The sequence below is a fragment of the Cebus imitator genome, unplaced genomic scaffold (assembly GCF_001604975.1).
Source record: "Cebus imitator isolate Cc_AM_T3 unplaced genomic scaffold, Cebus_imitator-1.0 Scaffold84, whole genome shotgun sequence".
NCBI classification, from domain to species: Eukaryota; Metazoa; Chordata; class Mammalia; order Primates; family Cebidae; genus Cebus; species Cebus imitator.
The window spans coordinates 4166578-4188558 of NW_016107399.1; the positions used below are offsets into that span (position 1 = coordinate 4166578).

Genomic DNA, 21981 nt, shown 5'->3' on the forward strand with positions numbered 1-21981 from the left:
GATACACTGATATCATTCATCACATTTGATTCTGATGACAGCCCTGCAACAAAAGAGTGGAACAACTGACTCCATTTTACATATGAGGAAAGTGAGGCTCAGATTAAGTAATTAAGGCAAAGACACACAGCTGGAATGTGGTGATGCCAGGATTCAAGCTCCATCTACCTCCAGCCCGAAAGTCCAATGTATTATTTTCTCCAGTGCACACTGCTCTCAGCAACTAGTTCTCAGCTCAACAAAGATGTGAAAGGAAAATAAAAATGCGGGACCCCAATTCACTATGCCAAAAGGAAAAAATTAAGCTAAAAGCTGAGTCATACAAGAAGTTGCCTTTCCTTTTGTTCCTTAGCAGAACAGCTGCAGATAAAAAGTTAAGTACCTGCACCGGTAGCTACTCTATGTCCACCTTATCCTATGCTAAGTGCCTATTTACTCAGCATGAGACAATACATAATTGACTCTTCCCCTAGCTTTTCTCTTGTAACACGTGGATGACCATGCCCTCCTTCATTTCCCTCCAGCTCACTTTTCCCCTCTAGATACTGCAGGCCTCACATTCATCTTTGGAGAAAGACACAGACCATGATTTCTGTGATTCTGTGATTCTATGTTTTTTCCTTCTGGGCATGTCCTTAACCTTGGCAAAATAACTTCCAAACTGATTGAGCCCTGTCCCAGCTACTTTTTCATTTACAAAAAAAAAAAAAAAAAGAGCATTTTTGTTTTGTTTTTTTTGAGATGGAGTCTCACTTTGTTGCCTGGTTGGAGCGCAGTGGTGTGATCTCACCTCACTACAACCTTTGCCTCCCAGATTCAAGCAATTCTATTGCTTCAGCCTCCCCAGTAGTTTGGATTACAGACATACACCACCAGGCCTGGCTAATTTTTTTTGTTTTTAGTAGAGACAGGTTTTCGCCATGTTGACCAGGCTGGTCCCGAACCCCTGACCTCAGGTGATCCGCCCACCTCAGCTACCTCCTGAAGTGCTAAAATTGCAAGCATGAGCCACTGTGCCCGGCCAAAAAAAAATGAGCATTTTTAGTTTTATTTTTATTTTTTGGAGACAGAATCTCATTCTGTCACCCATGCTGGAGTGCAGTGGTATCTCAGCTCACTGCAACCTCCACCTCCCGGGTTCCAGCAATTTTCCTGCCTCAGTCTCCCTAGTAGCTGGGACTATCGATGTGCACCATCACACTTGGGAAATTTTTGTATTTTTTAGTAGGGATAGGGTTTCACCATATTGGCCAGATTGGTCTTGATCTCCTGACCTTGTGATCTGCTCACCTCGGCCTCCCAAAGTGCTGGGATTACAGGCATGAGCCACTGCACCTAGCCAAAATGAGCATTATTAACAATTCCATTTGTGAAAGGAAAATATCTTGGACCCCCAAAATCACTAAGGAAAACTCAAGCTGGAAACTGTTTAGGGCAAACCTGCCTCCCATTCTATTCAGTCACTCCTCTGCTCACTGAGATAGACGCAATTCTGATTTGCCTCCTTTGGAAAGGCTAATCAGAAACTCGAAATAATGTAACCAGCTGGGCAGGGTGGCTGACGCCTGTAATCCCAGCTTTGGGAAACCAAGGTGGGTGGATCGCCTGAGGTCAGGAGTATGAGACCAGCCTCACCAACATGGTGAAACCCTGTCTCTACTAAAAATACAAAAAATTAGCCAGGTGTGATGGTGGGTGCAGGCACGGGCCCACTCATATAGGAGCAGCTACTGAAGGCCAGGGGGCCCGAGGTGGACACGTTGTAGGACTTCTGGGTCACCGTGATGGACGTGGTAAAGGCAGGCGGGCTGAACCAGGTGGAAATTCCAGAAGGAGCAGAGAAGCTGATTCTTCTTCAACACTTTTCTACTTTTCCCTTTGTGCAGGTACTTCTTACTCATTTACAAAATGTGAGATGTGTAAATTACCTGCTTTAACAGATGAAAATACAGGATGCCCAGTTAAGTTTGAATTTTAAAACTAATAATTTTTATGGAATGTATATGTCCTAAATGTTTCATGTGATAGATGTATACTAAAAAAAGTATTCCTTGTTTATCTGAAATTCAAACTGAGGCATCCTGCAACCCTATATGTAATGCAAAGACCACCGACTTCTCAGAGAGATCTCTGCTGAATATCTCCCAGCCCTTCCTCCTGGGATTTCCAGGAACAGCCAGGTATTCCCACGAGCCCACCTCCCATATGCACAGGAACTCAGCTCCATTACATTTTCCTTTTCACCTCAAGATCCCCTACATTTTGGGGGAACACGTTTGGAAGTTGGGGAGGCAATTTTTGATGGGATTGTAAAAGTTGTAGTAACTTGCTCATAGGAATAGATGTTTGTGTCTTGGGCAGAACCTATAGGAATATTGCTACTGAGCTCTCTTAAGAGGGAAGAGATGTCCTCTGTCAGTTCTCCAGGTACCCAACAAGGTGGCATCTCCTTTGGTGGCACCTCTTTGGAATTGCTAGATAGGTGGAATTTTTTTTTTTTTTATTGAAACAGAGTTTTGCTCTTGTTGCCCAGGCTGGAGTGCAATGGTGCAATCTTAGCTCACCACAACCTCCACCTTACGGGTTCAAATGATTCTCCTGCCTCAGCCTCACGAGTAGCTGGAATTACAGACATGCGCCACCACACCTGGCTAATTTTGTATTTTTAGTAGAGATGGGGTTTCTCCATGTTGGTCAGGCTGGTCTCAAACTCTCGACCTCAAGATGATTCTCCGCCTCGGCCTCCCAAAGTGCTGGGATTACAGGTATGAGCCACCGAGCCCAGCTTTTTTTTTTTTCTTTTTTTTTTTTTTTCAATGATGAGAGGTGTCTTTGTTGCTTAGGCAGGCCTGGAACGCACAGCCTCGCCTCCTCAAGCACTAGGACAACTGACCTGAGCCACCGTGGCTCCCAGGTGGAATGTTTTTTAAAATGTTTATTAAAGAATAATTCAAGCATATACACAGCAAACAAGAGTATAATGAGCAAAATGCATTCAACAACCAGTAACATGCTTATTTCATCTACCTCTCCACTATTTGTCCCCACTCATTATTACAGTTATAGGTAGAATTTATATATATCGAAATGCACAGATCTTAACATTACAATTTTGACCAACGGATACCCCCCTGTAACCCACATCCTGATTGAGATTCATAGATGGGTGGGAGTTTTGTCCTTTGGCAAATGTCTTCAGGGCTTGCTATTTGTCTTTGGGGTGGGGCAAAACCCAGTGTCTCAGTTCCTAATGGAAGAGGGCTTGTGACTGAAGTCCCAGGAACACCTGTATCCGTCTTCTGATCCGTGTTCCGATCTGTGTTCCATCCAATCAGAACATGGATGGCCATGGGGGTTAATGGGCTAGATGAGTAGGGAGGGACATAGAACTCACCTTACAAAGGGGTCCCTTGTGTTTGTGTCATCAAAATTCCCTTTGGCAAAAACTGCCTATAAAGTGCTTTGTGGTAACCCTGGTCTGGGAGCACCTCCCCTCCCACACTCGACCCCTCCCCCAGTGAATGGTCAGAGCCACACAGGAGTCCTTGTGCCCCCTGGAGGCCAGGCTTTGGGGGCTGACTTGGATTATTTGTAGGTCTCTCTGGGGAGTGAGATTAAACACTCTGCTCTCCCCAGCTCCTTCTCTTACCCTGGAGGTGAGCTCTCTTGGGCCTGCTGATTCACATAATGAAAGTGTCTGTTTTTCTCAACGTGGATATGGAGAAACAAGGAGATTAAGTTGTAAGGAAAGATTCGGTTGAGGAGCTTCAGCGCCTTCCTCAGCATTTTCTTGGCAGGCACTATCAGGCCCATATTGAAATAGACCTAGAGGGAGACGGGAGGGAAGAGAGGAAAAGAGGAAAAGCAATGATTCTAGACTTAGTCAGTATGTCCCAACAATACATATTTTGGGGATTCTTATCAAAAACATAATTTATAGACCAGAAACAAAATCTTCCTGTGCCTAGCATAATGTCTGTTGGATGTATGCATGAAGGATGGTTGAATGACTAGGATTTTGCATCTTAGTTATGCATCGTCCACCTCTGAGACAATGTTTACCCATTCAGGTCCATTTTTAGAGGTTGTTACAAAAATGTTTCATAAAGATGTCAACCTGGGCCAGGGCGGTGGCTCACGCCTGTAATCTCAGCACTTTGGGAGGTCAAGGCAGGCAGATCACTTGAGGTTAGGAGTCTGAGACCAGCCTGGCCAACATGGTGAAACCCCACTCCACTAAAATACAAAAATTAGCTGGGAGTGGTGGTGGGCGCCTGTAATCCCAGCTCTACTCATGAGGCTGAGGCAGGAGAATCAGTTGAACCCGGGAGGTAGAGATTGCAGTGAGCCGAGATCGTGCCACTGCACTCCAGCCTGGGTGACAGAGCGAGACTACCTCTCAAAAAAAAAAAAAAAAAAAAAAAAAAGATGTTGCTGGGCGCACTGGCTCACCTGTAATCCCAGTACTTTGGGAGGCTGAGGAGGGCAGATCACTTGAGGTTAAGAGATCAAGACTATTCTTGCCAACATGGCGAAACCCCGTCTCTACTAAAAAATACAAAAATTAGCCAGGCATCGTGGCGGGCGCCTGTAGTCTCAGCTATGCAGGAGGCTGAGGCAGGAGAATCGCTTGAACCTGGGAGGCAGAGGTTTCAGTGAGCTAAGATCATGCCACCGCACTTCAGCCTGGCAGCAGAGACTCCATCTCAAAAAAAAAAAAAAAATGCCAGCCTGGAAGACAGGGAAGATCTTACTAGTAAGCCATCATGAGGCTGGAGCCCAGGGATTTGAGTTTCTAGAGTCTTGGCTAGAAGTCTGTGCTAAGAGATGGGAGGAGGATGTAGAAAGTATAGGGATGACTTCTACTTCTATGGAAAGGCCTAAGATAAATAACAGATTAATTCAAGCCTTTAATGGTTTCTTACCTCACCTTTGAGGCTGTAAAAGGTGGCAAACTCAAATGTCTGGCTCCAAGATTTGTCCTTCTTAAGAGTTTTTAGCAACTTCTCGCTTTCATTCAAATACCTGTATGCCTGCAACCAGCCCAAGAAGTAGAAAAGTGTTGATTCAGCAGGGATTGAGCCCACAGAAGGACCATTGCCCCAGACTCTACTGAAGGAAGGGATGCAAGAAGCATGTCAGTTACTGCCTCCACTTCCATCCCCAGCTCCACTGATTAAAATGGGCTTCCAAATTCTAGATGGGAATTGATGGGTGAAGATCTCACCTTCATGCTTACCTTTGTCTGCTGGATCACTCGATCCAGAGGATGAATCTGGAAATCTCCACCTTTCCTCATGCTATCATCTAAGTTGCCTTACCGGAAGTTTCCCTCAAGCCAATTTCCTCCTCTCAGTAATTCCATCCCCAACCTCCCTATTTCCAGCAACACACCCACTTCCCCTGACCAGTATCTCCACATCTATGAGAAGCTGGTCTTCAGTTTTGAAATGAATTATGAATTACTCCCATTTCGTTTGCTAGGGCCATTTTGGGAGGTGGATGAGGAAGGTAAGTCCCTGCATAACTCTCCTCACTTCATCTTCACCTTCTAACATCCTCAGGCAAATCTTAGCATATGTGAACACCAAGGTAAGATCAGACTTGAAGAATAAAATAAGGTGAGGCAATACCTCTCAGTCTCATGCATCCTGTTGGGTATGTGTGGGAGGCAAAAAAAGAGGGAGACGTGGTGAGTTGGCCGCCAGCCCCAGTCCCACCAGTTTCTTTGATGGGAGAGGGGGTACAAATGGCACATTGTGGGACCTTGCACTGTGGCTCTGCTTCCAATCACTGCCTTCCTGATCACTCAGCACTCCTTGTCAAATGAAAAAGGGTACGCATACGTTCTAGAAAGTTGATCCCCAGGCCTACCTAAGCCTCCTCCTCCTGGGGCTTCTTGGCTACATCCCCATCATCACCCCAAACATGTGCATGAACTATGCAGGAGACTTTCATTCTTAACATAAATGCTTTCAAGGACAGGAACTTAGTAACATTTTTAATAGTTTAATTGCAGAATGTTATGTAAATCTAAGGTAGGAGGGTTGATTAGGCTGCTGTGACCAGTAGCAACTGTAAATTATGGAAGGTCTATGAAACTTTTCCTGAAGTTGGCTGAAGTCAGATAAAGCAAGGTCCCAGAAAGACATTTCCTCAAGTGAGTTCTCATGGAAGGTTAGCCTAGCCAGCTGCTCCATGAAAAGTGATCTAAGGGCAAATAAGTTTGAGAAACATAGTATACACTTCAGCCTAGCCTGGCCTTTACCTTTCTCTGTCCTCTGAAAAGATTTATCTGTATCTCAGCATATCAAAGGCCCTGAAATATCTAAAGAAATTTATTTAACTGTACTCAGCTCAGTGATTTCCAACTTATTTAATGAATTCTGTTTCTTTCATTATGTGTATCAAATCCCCTCATTTCTAGGGGCATATTGCCCTGGAACCTTATTTATAATTACCCTAGAGAAACATTCACTAGTGCTTTGGTGATCTAATGGTATGTGTGATAATCTAGCGCACATTGCATGATGATAAAGACGGGGAGAGACTTTTTGGGGATCACAAGATTAAAACCAGAATTGGCTGGGCACAGTAACTCACACTTATAATTCTAGCATTTTGGAAGGCCAAGATGGGCAGATCCCTTGAGCTCAGGAGTTCAAGATCAGCCTGGGCAACACAGTGAAACCCCATCTCTACCAAGAATACAATAAATTAGCCAGGCATGGTGGCATAAGTCTGTGGTCCCAGCTACTTAGGACACTGAGGTGGGAGGATGGCTTGATCCTGGGAGGCAGACATTGTAGTGAGCAGAGATCGTGCCACTATACTCCAGCCTGGGTGACAAAGTGTAACTTCGTCTCAAAAACAAAAAAACCACAATTGCACTCATCAAAGATTTACAGGTATTTCGTGCTTGCAATTATTTTAGGATTAATGGAGGGTTAATGCCATTTGGCTGTTATTGAGGAAGACTATGCCAAGAGTCCTCTCTGCATCATTTAGAAATGAGATGTGCCCCCATACCTCTCATACAAGTAGGCAATTCATGGCAAGTTTCTAAAGCTGGCAATATTTTTAATAATTTACAATGCTAGTTGAAATGTATTCCAACTCTCTTTTCTCAATCTTACATCATTCCCCATCTGAACAATGTGATTTTCAGCAGAAAGGGGTGCTGTCAGAAATACAGAATGTGAAGAAATCAAAAACCATGCTGGAACTTCCCTTTGGGCTCTGTGTTCTATGATTTGTCTCTAGGGTGGAGGAGGTCTGGGTAGAAACAGCTTACCATGTAGTTATCATGCAAGATGAGATAAGCAGATACAGTTTCTAAGAAGTAATATAAGGCTTTGTTATTTTCTTCCAAAGCCAGAAAATGGTGGACCAGAGGCAAAATGACAATCTCTAGGATTTCTTCACACTGGCAAGATTCCAGAGGCATAATGTCTTCATCAGATGTCTTCATTCTTGTTATAGTGTTGTCAAAGAAATTCAAGATCATTTTTCTTATTTCTTCAGAACTGTCCATATGCAGAAATAAATAAAAGTAGTAACTTAAAGAGTATTGCTTTTGATATTAAAATATCTTTAAAAACTAATAAAAGAGCAGGATAATAAAACCTAGTGTGGATACTACTGACGAAACTCACCAGGCATACTCCCTGAAGTCTCCCACTTGTATCTAAGAGGTCAAAAGTACTGGCCAGACAAATGATTCTAATAGGTTGAATTTAATGACAATTGCTTATGCTCTACTTCCTAAACAATGATATATGCTTCTACCTGGGATTTTCAGGAAATAATGCAGATTTCTTAAGAATCTTTGATTCGGAAAAGGTAAGTTCTTCTTCAGCTAGAAAATAAACAAATGAGTTGTATGGGTCATTGAAATGTTCTCTGTAGTGGAGATATCTGCTGTCTACCCAAGACTCTTGTTCCCTTTATGGAATTGTTGCTGCCCAGCAAGAAACCACATTGCCCAGTCCCTATGCATCTTAGGTGAAGCCACACAATGAATTTTCACAGTAAAATTAGATCAGAAGTAATATATGTCGCCTCTAGGCTGAGATGGTTATGAGTCTTCCCTGCCTTCTCTTTCCACAAGAAAGCAAATAATTGTAAGAACTGGAACGATAACAAACCCACAAGTTGGGAGGAGCCTGGGTCCCTTGCTAACTGCATGCAAAGCCATTGGTCAAAACTTGCACTGGATTATTTCATGAAGTAGAAATAAATTATGACTCTTGTGTTAAGCCACAGAAATGTTGGGGTTTGTGATAACTAATAACATTATCCTAATTAATTTATTCTGCAACAAAAACTATGAATTAAACCTGAAGAAAGTGACATCAATTTCCAGTGGAGAAATATAGATACTTAAATGAAATACCCCAAAAAGTTAACTGAAGGGCAGAGAATCTTTTTTTTTTTTTTTTTTTTTTTTAAAAAAAGAAGAAAGAAAGAAAGAAAGAAAAAGAATGAAGGAGAGGAAGAAAGAGAAAGACGAAGAGGGAGAGAGAACGGGGGTGTTGCTTTATTGCCCAGGCTAGAATGCAGTCTAAAAATGGGTATGCCTATAATTGTGCTTAATAATAGAGACATGAAAAAAAATGAGGGAAGAAAATAACAAACAAGCAGCCAACCAATATTTCATTGAAACCTGTAAATAGATGTGATGTGGTACTGATAAGAGTGTATATTTTGTGTATTTAAAGTGGAGAGTTCTATAAATGTTAATTAAGTTTACTTGTTCCGGATCTGAGTTCAAATCCTGGATATCGTTGTTAATTTTCTGTCTCATTGATCTGTCTAATATTGATGTTGAAGTCTCCCACTATTATTGTGTGGGAGTCTTAAGTCTCTTTATAAGTCTTATATATCTGGGTATTCCTGTATTGGGTGCGTGCATATTTAGGGTCTTTAGCTCTTCTTGTTGCATTGATCCTTTTATCATTATGTAATATCCTTCTTTGCTTATTTTGATCTTTGTTGCTTTAAAGCAACTCCTCCTTTTTATTTATTTATTTATTTTTTGCTCTCCATTTGGTTGGTAAATCTTTCTCTATCCCTTTGAGTCTTTGTGTATCCTTGCATGTGAGATGGGTCTAAATGCAGCATACCGATGGGTTTTGGCTTTTTTTACCTGTCTGTGTCTTTGGATTGGGGGATTTAGTCGATTTAAATTTAGAGTTAATAATAATATATGTGAGTTTAATATTGCCATTTAATGTTAGCTGGCTGCTTTGCCTATTAGTTGATGTAAATTCTTGATTATGTTGATGCTCTTTACTTTTTGGTATTTTTTAGAAAGGCTGATACTGGTTGTTCCTTTCTATGTGTAGTGGTTCTTTCAGAAGCTCTTGTAAAGCAGGCCTGGTGGTGATGAAATCTCTGAGTGCTTGCTTGTTCACAAAAGCTTTTATTTTTCCTTCGCGTATGAAGCTTAGTTTGGCTGGATGTAAAATTCTGGGTTGAAAGCTCTTTTCTTTAAGGATGTTGAATATTGGCCCCCACTCTCTTCTGGCTTGGGTTTCTGCTGAGAGATCTGCTGTGAGTCTGATAGGCTTCCCTTTATGGGTAACCTGACCTTTCTCTCTGGCCGCTCTCAGTATTTTCTCCTTCGTTTCAACCCTGGTGAATCTGGCGATTATGTGCCTTGAGGTTGGTCTTCTTGAGGAATATCTTTGTGGTGTTCTCTGTATTACCTGGAGTTGAATATTGTCCTGCCTTGCTAGGTTGGGAAAGTTTTCCTGAATTATATCCTGAAACGTATTTTCCAGCTTGGATTGATTCTCTTCGTCACATTCAGGTACATCTATCAAGCGTAGATTAGGTCTTTTCACATAGTCCCATATTTCTTGGAGACTTTGCTCGTTCCTTTTTATCCTTTTTTCTCTAATCTTGTCTTCTCGTTTTATTTCATTAAGTTGGTCTTTGACTTCTGATATCTTTTCTTCTGCTTGATCGATTCAGCTGTTTTTTTGTTTTTTTTTTTGAGACGGAGTTTCACTCATGTTACCCAGGCTGGAGTGCAATGGCGCTATCTCGGCTCACCGCAACCTCCGCCTCCTGGGTTCAGGCAATTCTCCTGACTCAGCCTCCTGAGTAGCTGGGACTACAGGCACGCACCACCATGCCCAGCTAATTTTTTGTATTTTTAGTAGAGACGGGGTTTCACCATGTTGACCAGGATGGTCTCGATCTGTTGACCTTGTGATCCACCCGCCTCGGCCTCCCAAAGTGCTGGGATTACAGGCTTGAGCCACCGCGCCCGGCCTCGATTCAGCTGTTAAAACTTGTGCATAGTTCGCGAAGTTCTCGTGTTGTGTTTTTCAGCTCCATTAATTCACTTATATTCCTCTCTAAATTGTGTATTCTTGTTAACATTTCGTCAAACCTTTTTTCAAAGTTCTTAGTTTCTTTGCCTTGGGTTAGAACAAGTTCTTTTAATTCACAGAAGTTTCTTATCATCCACCTTTTGAAGCCTGCTTCTATTAATGGAACACACTCGTTCTCCATCGGGCCTTGTTCCGTTGCTGATGAGGAACTGTGATCCACTGTAGAGGGAGAGGCATTCTGATTTTGGGTATTCTCAGTCTTTTTAGGCTGTTTTCCTCCCTTCTTTATAGGTTTATCCATCTGTGGTCTTTATAATTACCGTCTTTATAATTAGGTTTCTGAGTGGACGTCCAACTTGTTGATTCCCAGCACCAAAATCTGAGGAACCCACTGCGCCGGCCAAAACAGCGGCGTTATGATTGATGGTGCTTTTCTGACTCTGCACCAAGAACCGCCGCACCAAGGCAGTGGCAAAACCGCCTCGCCGGCCACAAGAGTCGCACTGGTGACCCGTGGGGCTCCTCCGCTGGGAATCTCGTGGTGCATGAGCAACAAAAATTCATCTGAAACTGTGGTGTCCTCTCGTTCTCTGCGCTTTCACTGGGAGCTACAATCCCGAGCTGCTAGTGATCAGCCATCTTGGATCTCTCCTCGAGAATCTTAAATTAAAAACTTTAGTGTGACCAGACCCGGTGGCTCCTGCCTGTAATCCCAGCACTTTGGGAGGCTGAGGTGGGCGGGATCACCTGAGGTCAGGAGTTTGAGACCAGCCTGATCAACATGGAGAAACCCCATCTCTACTAAAAATACAAAATTAGTCAGGCATGGTGGCACATGTCTGTAATTCCAGCTACTCGGGAGACTGAGGTAGGAGAATTGCTTGGATCCGGGAGGTGGAGGTTGTGGTGAGCTGAGAGATCACACCACTGCATTCCAGCCTGGGCAACAAGAGTGAAACTACATCTCAAAAACAAACAAACAAACAAACAAAAAACCTCGGTCTAAGCAGACTTCAATAGGTTAGAAAATTCTGTAATGATCTTAAAACAGAAAACAAATAAGGCTCGTCTACTCCAGCCATTTCTCCCTTCAAGCAGAAGAAAGAACTCATCTCAGGTCTTACATCTGTTAGTGGTGGAGGTAGGACTAGAAACTAGGTCTTCTGGCTCTTAGGCTAATGCATTACTCCTTACATCTTNCGGTCTAAGCAGACTTCAATAGGTTAGAAAATTCTGTAATGATCTTAAAACAGAAAACAAATAAGGCTCGTCTACTCCAGCCATTTCTCCCTTCAGAGAGGGGAAGGAACTCATCTCAGGTCTTACATCTGTTAGTGGTGGAGGTAGGACTAGAAACTAGGTCTTCTGGCTCTTAGGCTAATGCATTACTCCTTACATCTTTTAGAGGCAGTTTGAACATCTAAGAAGTTATCACCTTCTTCTGAAAGCCCTCTGTGTCCTTGTACCCATAGATAAGTAACCCAACTTCTGTGGGGCCATCAACCCTGTGCAGACCCAAATCATAGTCCTTATTGCACTGCATAGATATCAATTTGGCCACCTCTTCTCCTAGATTACTATTTATTGATTCCTTAGTGACCAGCAGCTGGATATACTGAATTATTACTCTGTCCCTTTACTCCTCTAAAACTGCTCTTGTTAAAGTTACTTGTGGTCACCATGTTGCCAAATCCAAAGGCTACATCTTTGTCTGCACTTGATTACCTCTCAGCAGCATTTAATACAAGTGACCACTCTCTCCTTTCACTGTTTCTTTTAGGACACATTCTCTTGTACGTTTTAAGGGAATTGGTTGCCCACTTAATTGGCTTCTGTTCTTCTACCAACATTTTAAATGTTAGTAAACTTCAGTTTGGTCCTGGGCTTCATTCTCCATTCACAATTTCTCCCTAGGCAGTTTCATCTGCCCATGACTTTTAATTACATTCATATGCTAATGGTTTTCCATTTTATATATCTAAGCCTTGACATCTACTTCAACTACAGACCCACATATTCAAATACCACCTTGAATATGGTATTTGAAAATATGGGTCTGTAGTTGAAGTAGACTAATTCAAGTAGTCTAGTTGAAGTAGACTGTAGTTCAAGTGGCAACTGCCATTTGAATGTGGAATAGGCATTTCAAAATTTACACAATTCAAATAGAAACTCTTGAATCTCTCCTTCAGAAACTTATACCCACTTAGAACTTTTACTATCTTAGTAAGCATCACTGCCATATATCCATTTTCTCAAGGCAAAAACCTGGGCAAGATCCTTAATTATTTTCTTTGTTTTACCCCCTTCCCTATTCAGTCCATCAGAAAGTCCCATTGACCGTACCCAAAAACATACCTGAATCATCATCTTCTGTCTATCTTCACTACAGCACCACCATAGTCCATTACCAAAATTTTAGCTGGACAACTGCAAAAAACTGATCTCCTTTCCATTCCTATCCTTTTCAATCTCTTTCTTACAGAAGGCAGTGCCATTTAAAAAATATGATTCAGATCTCTGTGGCAGAAACTGCTTGTCTCCCATCTCAATCTCCATTGTCCCCTTTCTCATTAGTAATAGAATTCAATGTCATTCAGGACAGCTACATTCTTCAGCCTCCCTTGCAACTGGATATAGTCATGTGAGTAGGTTCTGATCAATGGGATGTAAAAGGAAATACTGGGTAGGACTTTTAGAAAACCCTTTAAAAGGGAGGGGACATCCTTTCAATATTCCGGCTTCTTTCTCTTTCTGGCATTAAATGTGGTGGCTGGAGCCTCAGCAGCTGTTTTGGACTAAGGTCCCTGATGTTCATGAAGCCTCCATTCTAGTCCCAGTGATGAGACAAGCCTTTTATGTGAGAAATAAACACATATAATACATTTAATAATAAATAAATTTAAGCCACTCTAGCTAGGTTCTTGTTATATGCAGCCAAACTCATTCTAATTGATACATTTCCAATGTGTTCCAATTCACTTAGACTGAAATTTAGACTATTTATCAAAGTCTATAAGGCCTCTTGAAGATTTTATTACTTAACCTGTTTATTGTCTGTCAGCTGCCATTAAAATTCAGATTTATAAGAATAGATACATGTCTCTCATTTTTCACCACTATAGTCCCAATATCTAGGTCACTTCCTGGCACATGGTAGACACTTAATAAATATTTGTTGCATAAAAATGCATGTTTGTTGAAAATAAATTAGTAAAATGAAAATGCTATTCCTCCTTCAATATTCTGTGTATTTTTTATGTTTAAAGTTGTAATGGTATCCAGCATAGTGGCTCATCCCTATAATCCCAACATTTTGGGATGCTGAGGTGGGAGGATCATTTGAGTCCAGGAGTTCGAGACCAGCTTGGGCAACATGGCAAGACCCTGACTACAAAAAAAAAAAAAAAAAAAAAAAGAAAAGAAAAAAAAATTAGCTGCATGTGGTGGCATGTGCCTATAGTCCCACCTACTTGGGCGTCTGAGGTGGGAGGATGGCTTGAGCCTGGATGGTTGAGGCTGCAGTAAGCCCAGATCACACCACTGCATTCCAGCCTGGGAAACAGAGCAAGACCCTGTCTCAAAAAAAAAAAAAATTGTAATGGTGATAGAATGAGATGCAAAGATTGGATAGATAGGGCAAATAAAGTCAGGGCATACAAGATATGCTCTTTGTCATCATGTCATTTATTGCTTGAGTGAGTCATATTATTACTTTTTTTTTTTGAGATGGAGTTTCACTCTGTCACCTAGGCTGGAGTGCAATGGTGTGATCTTGGGTTACTGTAACCTCTGCCTCCTGGGTTCAAGTGATTCTTGTGCCTCAGCCTCTTGAGTAGCTGGGATTACAGGACTGCACCACCACACTTGGCTAATTTTGTATTTTTTTTTTTTTTTTTTTTTTTTAGTAGAGATAGGGTTTCACTGTTGAGAAATGCTAAGTGTACGATTGCTGAGAAATGCTGAGTGTTTGCTAGGAAGAACGATGGCAAGGAAAAACCTAGCCAACCCACTGACCCCACCAGTGGAAAACTATTTGGGGCATTCTTAAGTGGCAGGGCAATATATAAATATCATATACTGGTTAAAACAATTCTTTAAGCATGGGATATGTGACCCTGCCCCTGTGGCTCCCTCGTGGAGAGTACTTTTTAGTTTGTCTGTGATCAGCGGTAAGCGGACACCAGCTGCCTACCTGGCTTATTTTTGTAAATGAGAAAATACCAAACATCTGTTAATAATCATCACCTGTTCAAAGAGAATAAATACATGGATCAGCGTCTGCTCAGGGCCTTCAGTCTGGAATGCTGTCAGCTGCTGAGTCTCTCAGCTCAGAAGGCAGTTGGCTCCCGGGATGGTCCCACTTTATTGTTCTATCTGGATGTCTGCTTCTCAATTCCTTCAGCTCCGCCTGGGTGGGAGTCTCTACGGCTGAGCTGGTCTCGGTAAGTAGCGCCTAGACAAGGGGCTCTAAACTCGGGACCAACTCACTTGAAAAAGTGAGTTAGGTTCCCCCTAACTCACTTGAAAAAGTAGCCCAGGAACTCTTGAAACAAAAGTCTCCCAGGGTTAGTTGGGGGAGCTGGGAAGTATCCTGAGAACTTTTTATTATTATTATTATAAAGATGGGGTTTCACCATGATGGCCAGGCTGGTCTTGAACTCAGGCGATCCACCCACCTCGGCCTCCCAAAGTGCTAGGAATACAGGCATGAGCCACCGTGCCCGGCCCCTGAGAACTATTTTTTTTTATTGCATTTTAGGTTTTGGGGTACACGTGAAGAACATGCAAGATTGTTGCATAGGTACACACATGGCAGTGTGATTTGCTGCATTCCTCCCCTTCACCTATATCTGGCATTTCTCCCCATGCTATCTCTCCCCAACTCCCCACCCCCCGCAGTCCCTCCCCTATTTCCCCCCAACAGACCCCAGTGTGTCGTGCTCCCCTCCCTGTGTCCATGTGTTCTCATTGTTCAACACCCGCCTATGAGGTGTTTGATTTTCTGCTCTTGTCAGTTTGCTGAGAATGATGGTTTCCAGGTTCATCCATGTCCCTACAAAGGAGAACTCAACAAAATCTCCCAGGGTGAGCTGGGGAGCTCAGTAGCATTAGGGTGACATGGGAAAAGATCAAGCAAGCGCAAGTCTTAGTGTGGTCTATTTGGGCTTTAGTGCATTTTGCCTTAGAGCCATTTCAGATGGACAACGAGGAAGAAGATTCAGGAGAGGCAGGGGAGTATGATGAAGAATGCAGAGAAATTATAGAGCAAAAGGATGAAAAGTCAAATGAGGAAAAGGTGTGCCCATCAGCTTCCCTTCAGTATCTTGCCGAGACATGGCCAGATCCTCCCCATATTTCTCCGTTAAAGAAATTGGAAGCTACCTCAACAGTGAAACAGTGCTCTTGTTGCCGTGTGTACTCCTAATGATATGGTAACCGGTTCCATTCAAGCCGGAATTTAACAAGCCAGAAAAGAGGGAGGTTTAGAGACCCAGCAATTTCTAGTTGTTGTCCACCCTCAAGATCAGCAGGGACAAGTTCAGGTTGCTTTTGAGCCCTTTCCCTTTAAATTGCCAAAGGAACTTAAACAGGCCATTAGCCAATATGGGCCTAAGTCTCTGTTTGTGCTAGGATTATTGAAGCATGTAGCTACTTCTTACTGGTTGATTCCAATAGACTGGGATACTTTAACCCGAACTTGTTTATCTCCCTCTCAATTTTTACAGTTTAAGACCTGGTGGAGTGACGAGGCTAATATTCAAGCTAATATGAATGTTAATGTTAACCTCTGATTAGAATTGCCACAGAACAGCTTATAGGAACTGGTGCATGGGCTCCTTTACAGGCACAGGCTACTATGGCTGATTTAGTCAAAGAGCAGATTAGGAAAGTATGTTTAAGAGCTTGGGCGAAAATTACATCAGGAAGTGAAAAAAAACCTTTCTTTTGGAGCTGTTAAGCAGGGGCCGAAAGAGCCATATGCTGACTTTATAGCTCAATTGCAGGAAGCCGTAAGAAAGGCCATATTAGAAACAGAGGCTCAAGATAGTGTATTACGTGTACTAGTGTTCAACAATGTTAATTCTGAAAGTCAGGCTGCTTTACGGCCATTTAAAGGAAAAGCTCACTTGCTGGATTAAATTAAGGCGTGTGATGAAATAGGAAATTTACACAAAGCTACCTTATTGGCACAAGCAATGGCAGTTTTAAAAATAAAGGAGGTCCTAGAGCTTGTTTTAATTGTGGAAGGAGATAATATAGGACTCCACAAATGCAACTAAATTTAGCATGATTAAATTTTGAATTTGCCAAGAGCAGGACACTTAGCAGCTGAACAACACCTGAATAAATAAACCAAGGAAAAAATTGTAAGGCAATTAATCTGGTGGCAAGATCCACTCAGAATTGGAAAAAAGGCAATATAATAATATGGAGTAGAGGATTTGTTTCTTTCTTCAGGTCCTAATCAACAATCGGTGTGAGTACTATCCAGACACTTAAAGCTTTCACAGATGGCTGAGGAGAACCTGAAGAAATAAGAACAGCTTGTTATGAGTAACTTCATAGTAGCCATGATGGCGGTTATCACCATTACAGTGAATATTCCTGGAGTTGGGGAAGAAGTAAAAGGAAATTTCACATATTGGGCATATATTCCTTTCCCTCCTTTATTGCGGCCAGTGATTTGATTAGATCCCCCAGTAGATGTAAATGGAGGATTAGTAGGACCATGACAAAAAATAGAGCTGAATAAAAAGAACTTTGGAAAATACTTATGGCCCTGAAACCAGTAAGTCTGGGAAGGAAAATATAATAGAGGATTAAGCCCTAATTCTTATTCACTGGAATTTATAAGAAATCTCTTTAGATTCAGAGTTGTGTAATTCTCCCACCACCAAAAGATAAGGGGGGTTTATCTTTTGGTGGTGGGAGAGTTACAAATTGACTTTATTAACTCTAAAAGTGTAATGAGACTGAACATAATTGGGAAAGAATAAAACGTCACCCAGAAGGACACGCTGAAGACCTATCACTGGATATGACAAAATCAAAACAAGTTTTTCAAGCTTCTCAAGCACATCTAACTTTAATTTCAGAATCTGAGGTGCTTGAAGGGAGCTGCTGATGGATTGGCAGCCTTAAATCCAGTGACTTGGGTGAAAACACTTGGAGGATCTATGATTGCTGTTGTGATTATGTTATTGATTTGTTTTGGTTCTCTTTGTGTAGTCTGCAGGTGTGGATCCCAAATCCTCTGAGAAATAGTTCACCAAGATAAAGCTGTGCTTCCTCACCTTGCATTTCTCAACATTATCCCCCTTGTTTTGACAAAGCTAAGTGTACAATTGCTGAGAAATGCTGAGTGTATGATAGCATTTATTGTTTGCTAGAAAAAACAATGGCAGGGAAAACCTAGCTAAACCCCTCCAAGTGCAAAACTATTTGGGGCATTCTGAAGTGGCAGGACAATATATAAATATCATACACCAGTTAAAACAATTCTTTAAGTGCAGGATGTGTGACCCTGCTCCCCCTACCCCCATGGAGAATACTTTTTAGTTTGTCTACGATCAGTGGTAAGTGGGCACCAGCTGCCTACCTGGTTTATTTTTGTGTTATGAGAAAATACCAAACATGTGTTAATAATCACCTGTTCAAAGAGAATAACTATGTGTGTCAGAGTCTACTCTAGGCCCTCAGCCCAAAATGCTATCAGTCCCCTGAGGCTCTCAGCTCGGAAGGCTGTTGGCCCCCTGGATAGTCCCACTTTGTTGTTCTATCTGGGTGTCTACTTCTCAATTCCTTCCGTGCCCCCCGGGTGGGGGTCTCTACAGCTGAGCTGGTCTCAGTATTTGATCATGTTGGTCAAGCTGGTCTTGAACTCCTGACCTCAAGTGATCCACCTGCCTCAGCCTTCCAAAGTGCTGGGATTATAGGCATGAGCCACTGTACCTGGCCAGATCATATTATTTTTGATTCTTATTTTTTTCATTTACAAAGGAGATACTATATTAAGAGTTTCCTACTACAAGGAGAATCTATAAAAATCAAAAGAGAAAGGGATATAAAATGCCTGTAGGTTCTCAAAAGAAGAGAAAAGCAAAGATAACACTTGCCCACCTTGTGGTTTCAAAGAAGTAGAAATAAGACTTCAGGTTCAAGATGTCAGACTACCTCCTGGGTTTATCTTCTGTCTCCCCAAGTTCAGGACATTTTACCCGGCTAAATGAGAATAAAATGATGTTGTTTGTTTTAGACAGGGTCTTGTTCTGTCACTCAGGCTGTAGTGTAGTGGTGCTATCATAGCTCACTGCAGCCTCAACCTCCCTGGCTCAAGTGATCTTCCAACCTCAGCCTCCTGAGTAGCTGGGACTGCAGATACCTACCACCACACCCAGCTAATTTTTTTTTTTTTTTTTTTTTTTTTTTTTTTTAGGGGTTTTTTTTTTTTTTTTTTTTTTTTTTTTTTTGTAGAGAGGGGATTTCGTCATGCTTCTCAGGCTGGTCTTGAACTCTTGAGCTCAAGCAATCCACCTGTCTCAGCCTCTCAAAATGCTGGGATTACAGGTGAGCTACTGTGTCTGGGAATAATAAAATTATCTTTAAAAGCGTAAATTCAAAATCTATAGAATGGAAGGGCCACGCTCCTGTCTTAGGGTCACTGCACTAGCTACCCCTCTGCGTAGAATAGTCTTCCTCAGCCACTCACACAGCAAAATCCCTTGCTTCCTCTGTCTTTACATGGATCTTGCTTTGCAGGGAAGGCACCCAAATGACTCTGTGCTCCTAATCTCCCTTGTACTACCCTTTCTGTTTTTCTCCATGGGATTTGTCACTTATACCATTTAATTTTTTTTTTTTTTTGAGACAGAGTCTCACACTGTTGCCCAGGCTGAAGTGCAACGGCATAATCTCGGCTCACTGCAACCTCTGCCTCCTAGGTTCATGTGATTCTCCTGCCTCAGCCTCCTGAGTAGTTGGGATTATGGGCACACACCACCACACCTGGCTAATTTTTTGTATTTTTAGTAGAAATGGGGTTTCACTATGTTGGCCTGACTGATCTCGAACTTCTGACCTCGTGATCTGCCCACCTCAGCTTCCCAAAGTGCTGGGATTACAGTAGTGAGCCACCACGCCCAGCCTTTTTTTTTTTTTTTTTTTTTAAGAGTTGGGGTCTTGCTCTGTCACTTAGGCTGGAGTATAGTAGTGTGAACATAGCTTACTGAAGTCTTAAACTTTCAGACTCAAGCAACACTCCTGAGTAACTTGGACTACAAGCACAAGCCATCACACCTGGCTAATTTTTTTTTAAGAGATGGGGTCTTGCTATCCTGCCCAGGCTGGTCTTGAGCTGTTGGCCTCAAGCCCTCAAAGCCACTGGGATCACAGGCATGAACCACTGCACCCAGAAATTTCTTTCTTTATTATGTCTTTGTTCTCCACTGTCTACTTTTCCCCAACAGAATGCTGTTTTGTACACCAATGCATCTCAGATGCCTAGGGCAGTAAGCAGTACCTGGTACATAGTAGGAACCCGATAAATAATTGTGGAATGAGTAAATGAGATGCTGAATGAAATTTCAACATATTTGTAGAAGAGTAAGAATAGTCATTGATGAAATAGGTGGAAGAGGCTGAAGGACAGCGCCCAGGAGGTTAAACCCTTGGATTGAATCAAGGCTCAGAAAATAACATTTCTTAAGAAGGACGTGAGGATCAAAAGAGAATTGAAAGGGAACCAGCTACTAGCTTTCTCCCTAACTGATTCACACATAATGCAGTGGCCCTGAATCTCTTGCAATTATGTCTTTTTTTTTTTTTGCCTTTTGGGGAGAGCATTGGCCATGATCACAGCTCACTGCATCCTTGAACTCCTGGGCTCAAGAGATTCTCCCACCTCAACTTCCTGAGAGACTATAGATGTACGCCACCATGTCTGGCTAATTTTTTTATTTTTAGTTTTTTGTAGAGACAGAGTCTCAGTTTGTTGTCCAGGCTGGTCTTGAACTCCTGGCTTCAAGTGATCCCTCCACCTCAGCTTCCCAAAGTGCTGGGATTACAAGCATGAGCCACTGCACTTGGTTCCAATCATGTCCTTGACCAGTATTGCCTAAAGATTATACTCTACGCTTTGGGAGATTCAAGGATAATGGATAGAGTATCTGTCTAGGATAGGTTGAAGCAGGATATTTTAAGGAAGACATTGCAAAAAAGTTCCCTAGGAAAAACATTTGTTAAATCTATTCACAGTGTATTGCTTGGCTTGTAATGGACAACATTTATACAGTCTTAATGTAAACACTTCATTGATTTATCTAATGCCAGTTATATAACAATATAGGGGAGAGGGGCTGAGGAGTGGTATAACAAAGTTAAATCCTCATCTGCCATAGCCAGAAAACAAGTCAGAATTTGATTTTTTAAAAAATCAAAAGCAATATTAATACACCATTTAGTATATGGAGGTAATAACTAGAAAGAACAGCTAAGTTAAAAATGTTTGCCCCTAACTGGAACTACTGAAGGTGTGTGGGACAGAGGAGCATGGGATTATCGTTTTATAATGCAATGTTTAGGAAATTTAAAGTCTCTAAAGTTTGTCTAGTTGATAGCCTTCTGAACAGGTGAAAAATTCTGACAAGAGAAATAGTAGAGCCATGGCCTGACTATGGTGGAGGTGCTGATATAGGAAATACCAGCAAACATTATTCAGAGACGTTTGGTCACATATGCTCCAGAGCTGAACTACCAGTTGATTGGAGAATCTGCAAATAACTGAAATTGTTTGCTTTGATGACCCTAGTCAGCCTGCTCAAGGGCAGCTGCTCAAACTGACCTATCTTCTAGCTGTCAGCTTCTTTTAGCTTAGTTTATCCCCCAAAATAAAACATCAGTCTACCAAAAAATACATCTATGTATACGTATGTGTATGTACATGTGTATGTTTGTATATGTGTATATGTATGACTCACCCCACACAGTCAAATATTCTTTCCTCTTTCCCTCATCTCTTTCCATCATTTCATCTCCTACTGATACTTTCATTGGTTCTTTGAATGGGGTCCTGTGTGGGATCCTTCACTGAAGCTTCCTTGATTCAGGCAGCACATCCCAGTGCTCCACAGTCTGCCCCCACTTACCCCTGTCTTGTTCTAGCAGTCCACACCCAGGGGTCTTCTCACCCTCCCAAGGGCACTCTGGAAAGAACTTAAAATGGTTCAAGACTGGCTGTTTCTCCCAGGTGGGTTATATCTGATCCATAAGAAACCCTCACACATCCTTTCCCATAGTCTGGGATGGCAGCTTGATCCCAATGCAGCCACAGGCCACTTCAACCTTCTTAGGCATGAGGCAGGCCCCTGTGTTGTGTCCTCTGATTCTAAGGAAGACGCCTCACTAGGTTTGAGGTGATGAAGTAAACAACTCACTTGAGAAGGGCACACAGCACCTCATCAGTTCTCACCAAAGAGATCTTTTCACAAATCCTGGCCCTCTACATACTCTTCCTCATTCCTATGTCTTAGATCTGGGCAAAGGATCCAAGATTATAATTGATTCTCAGCTATTTCCTTTGTAAATTCTGTATATCCACTGCCTCACTTTGGATTGCAGCATTCATTGTATCTTGGTG

General features: G+C 42.1%; 1 protein-coding gene across 1 annotated transcript in view; it reads right to left on the reverse strand.

Moving 5' to 3' along the window:
- Window positions 1-21981, reverse strand: part of ADCY10 (adenylate cyclase 10) — a 101435-nt gene that overhangs the window by 17547 nt on the left and 61907 nt on the right. Inside the window, exons 22-25 of the mRNA XM_017534172.2 lie at window positions 7789-7858; window positions 7295-7526; window positions 4926-5033; window positions 3650-3825 (exon numbers count right to left, since the gene is read on the reverse strand). Of these exons, the coding sequence (XP_017389661.1) occupies window positions 3650-3825; window positions 4926-5033; window positions 7295-7526; window positions 7789-7858 (586 nt within the window). The remainder of the gene's footprint in view (window positions 1-3649; window positions 3826-4925; window positions 5034-7294; window positions 7527-7788; window positions 7859-21981) is intronic.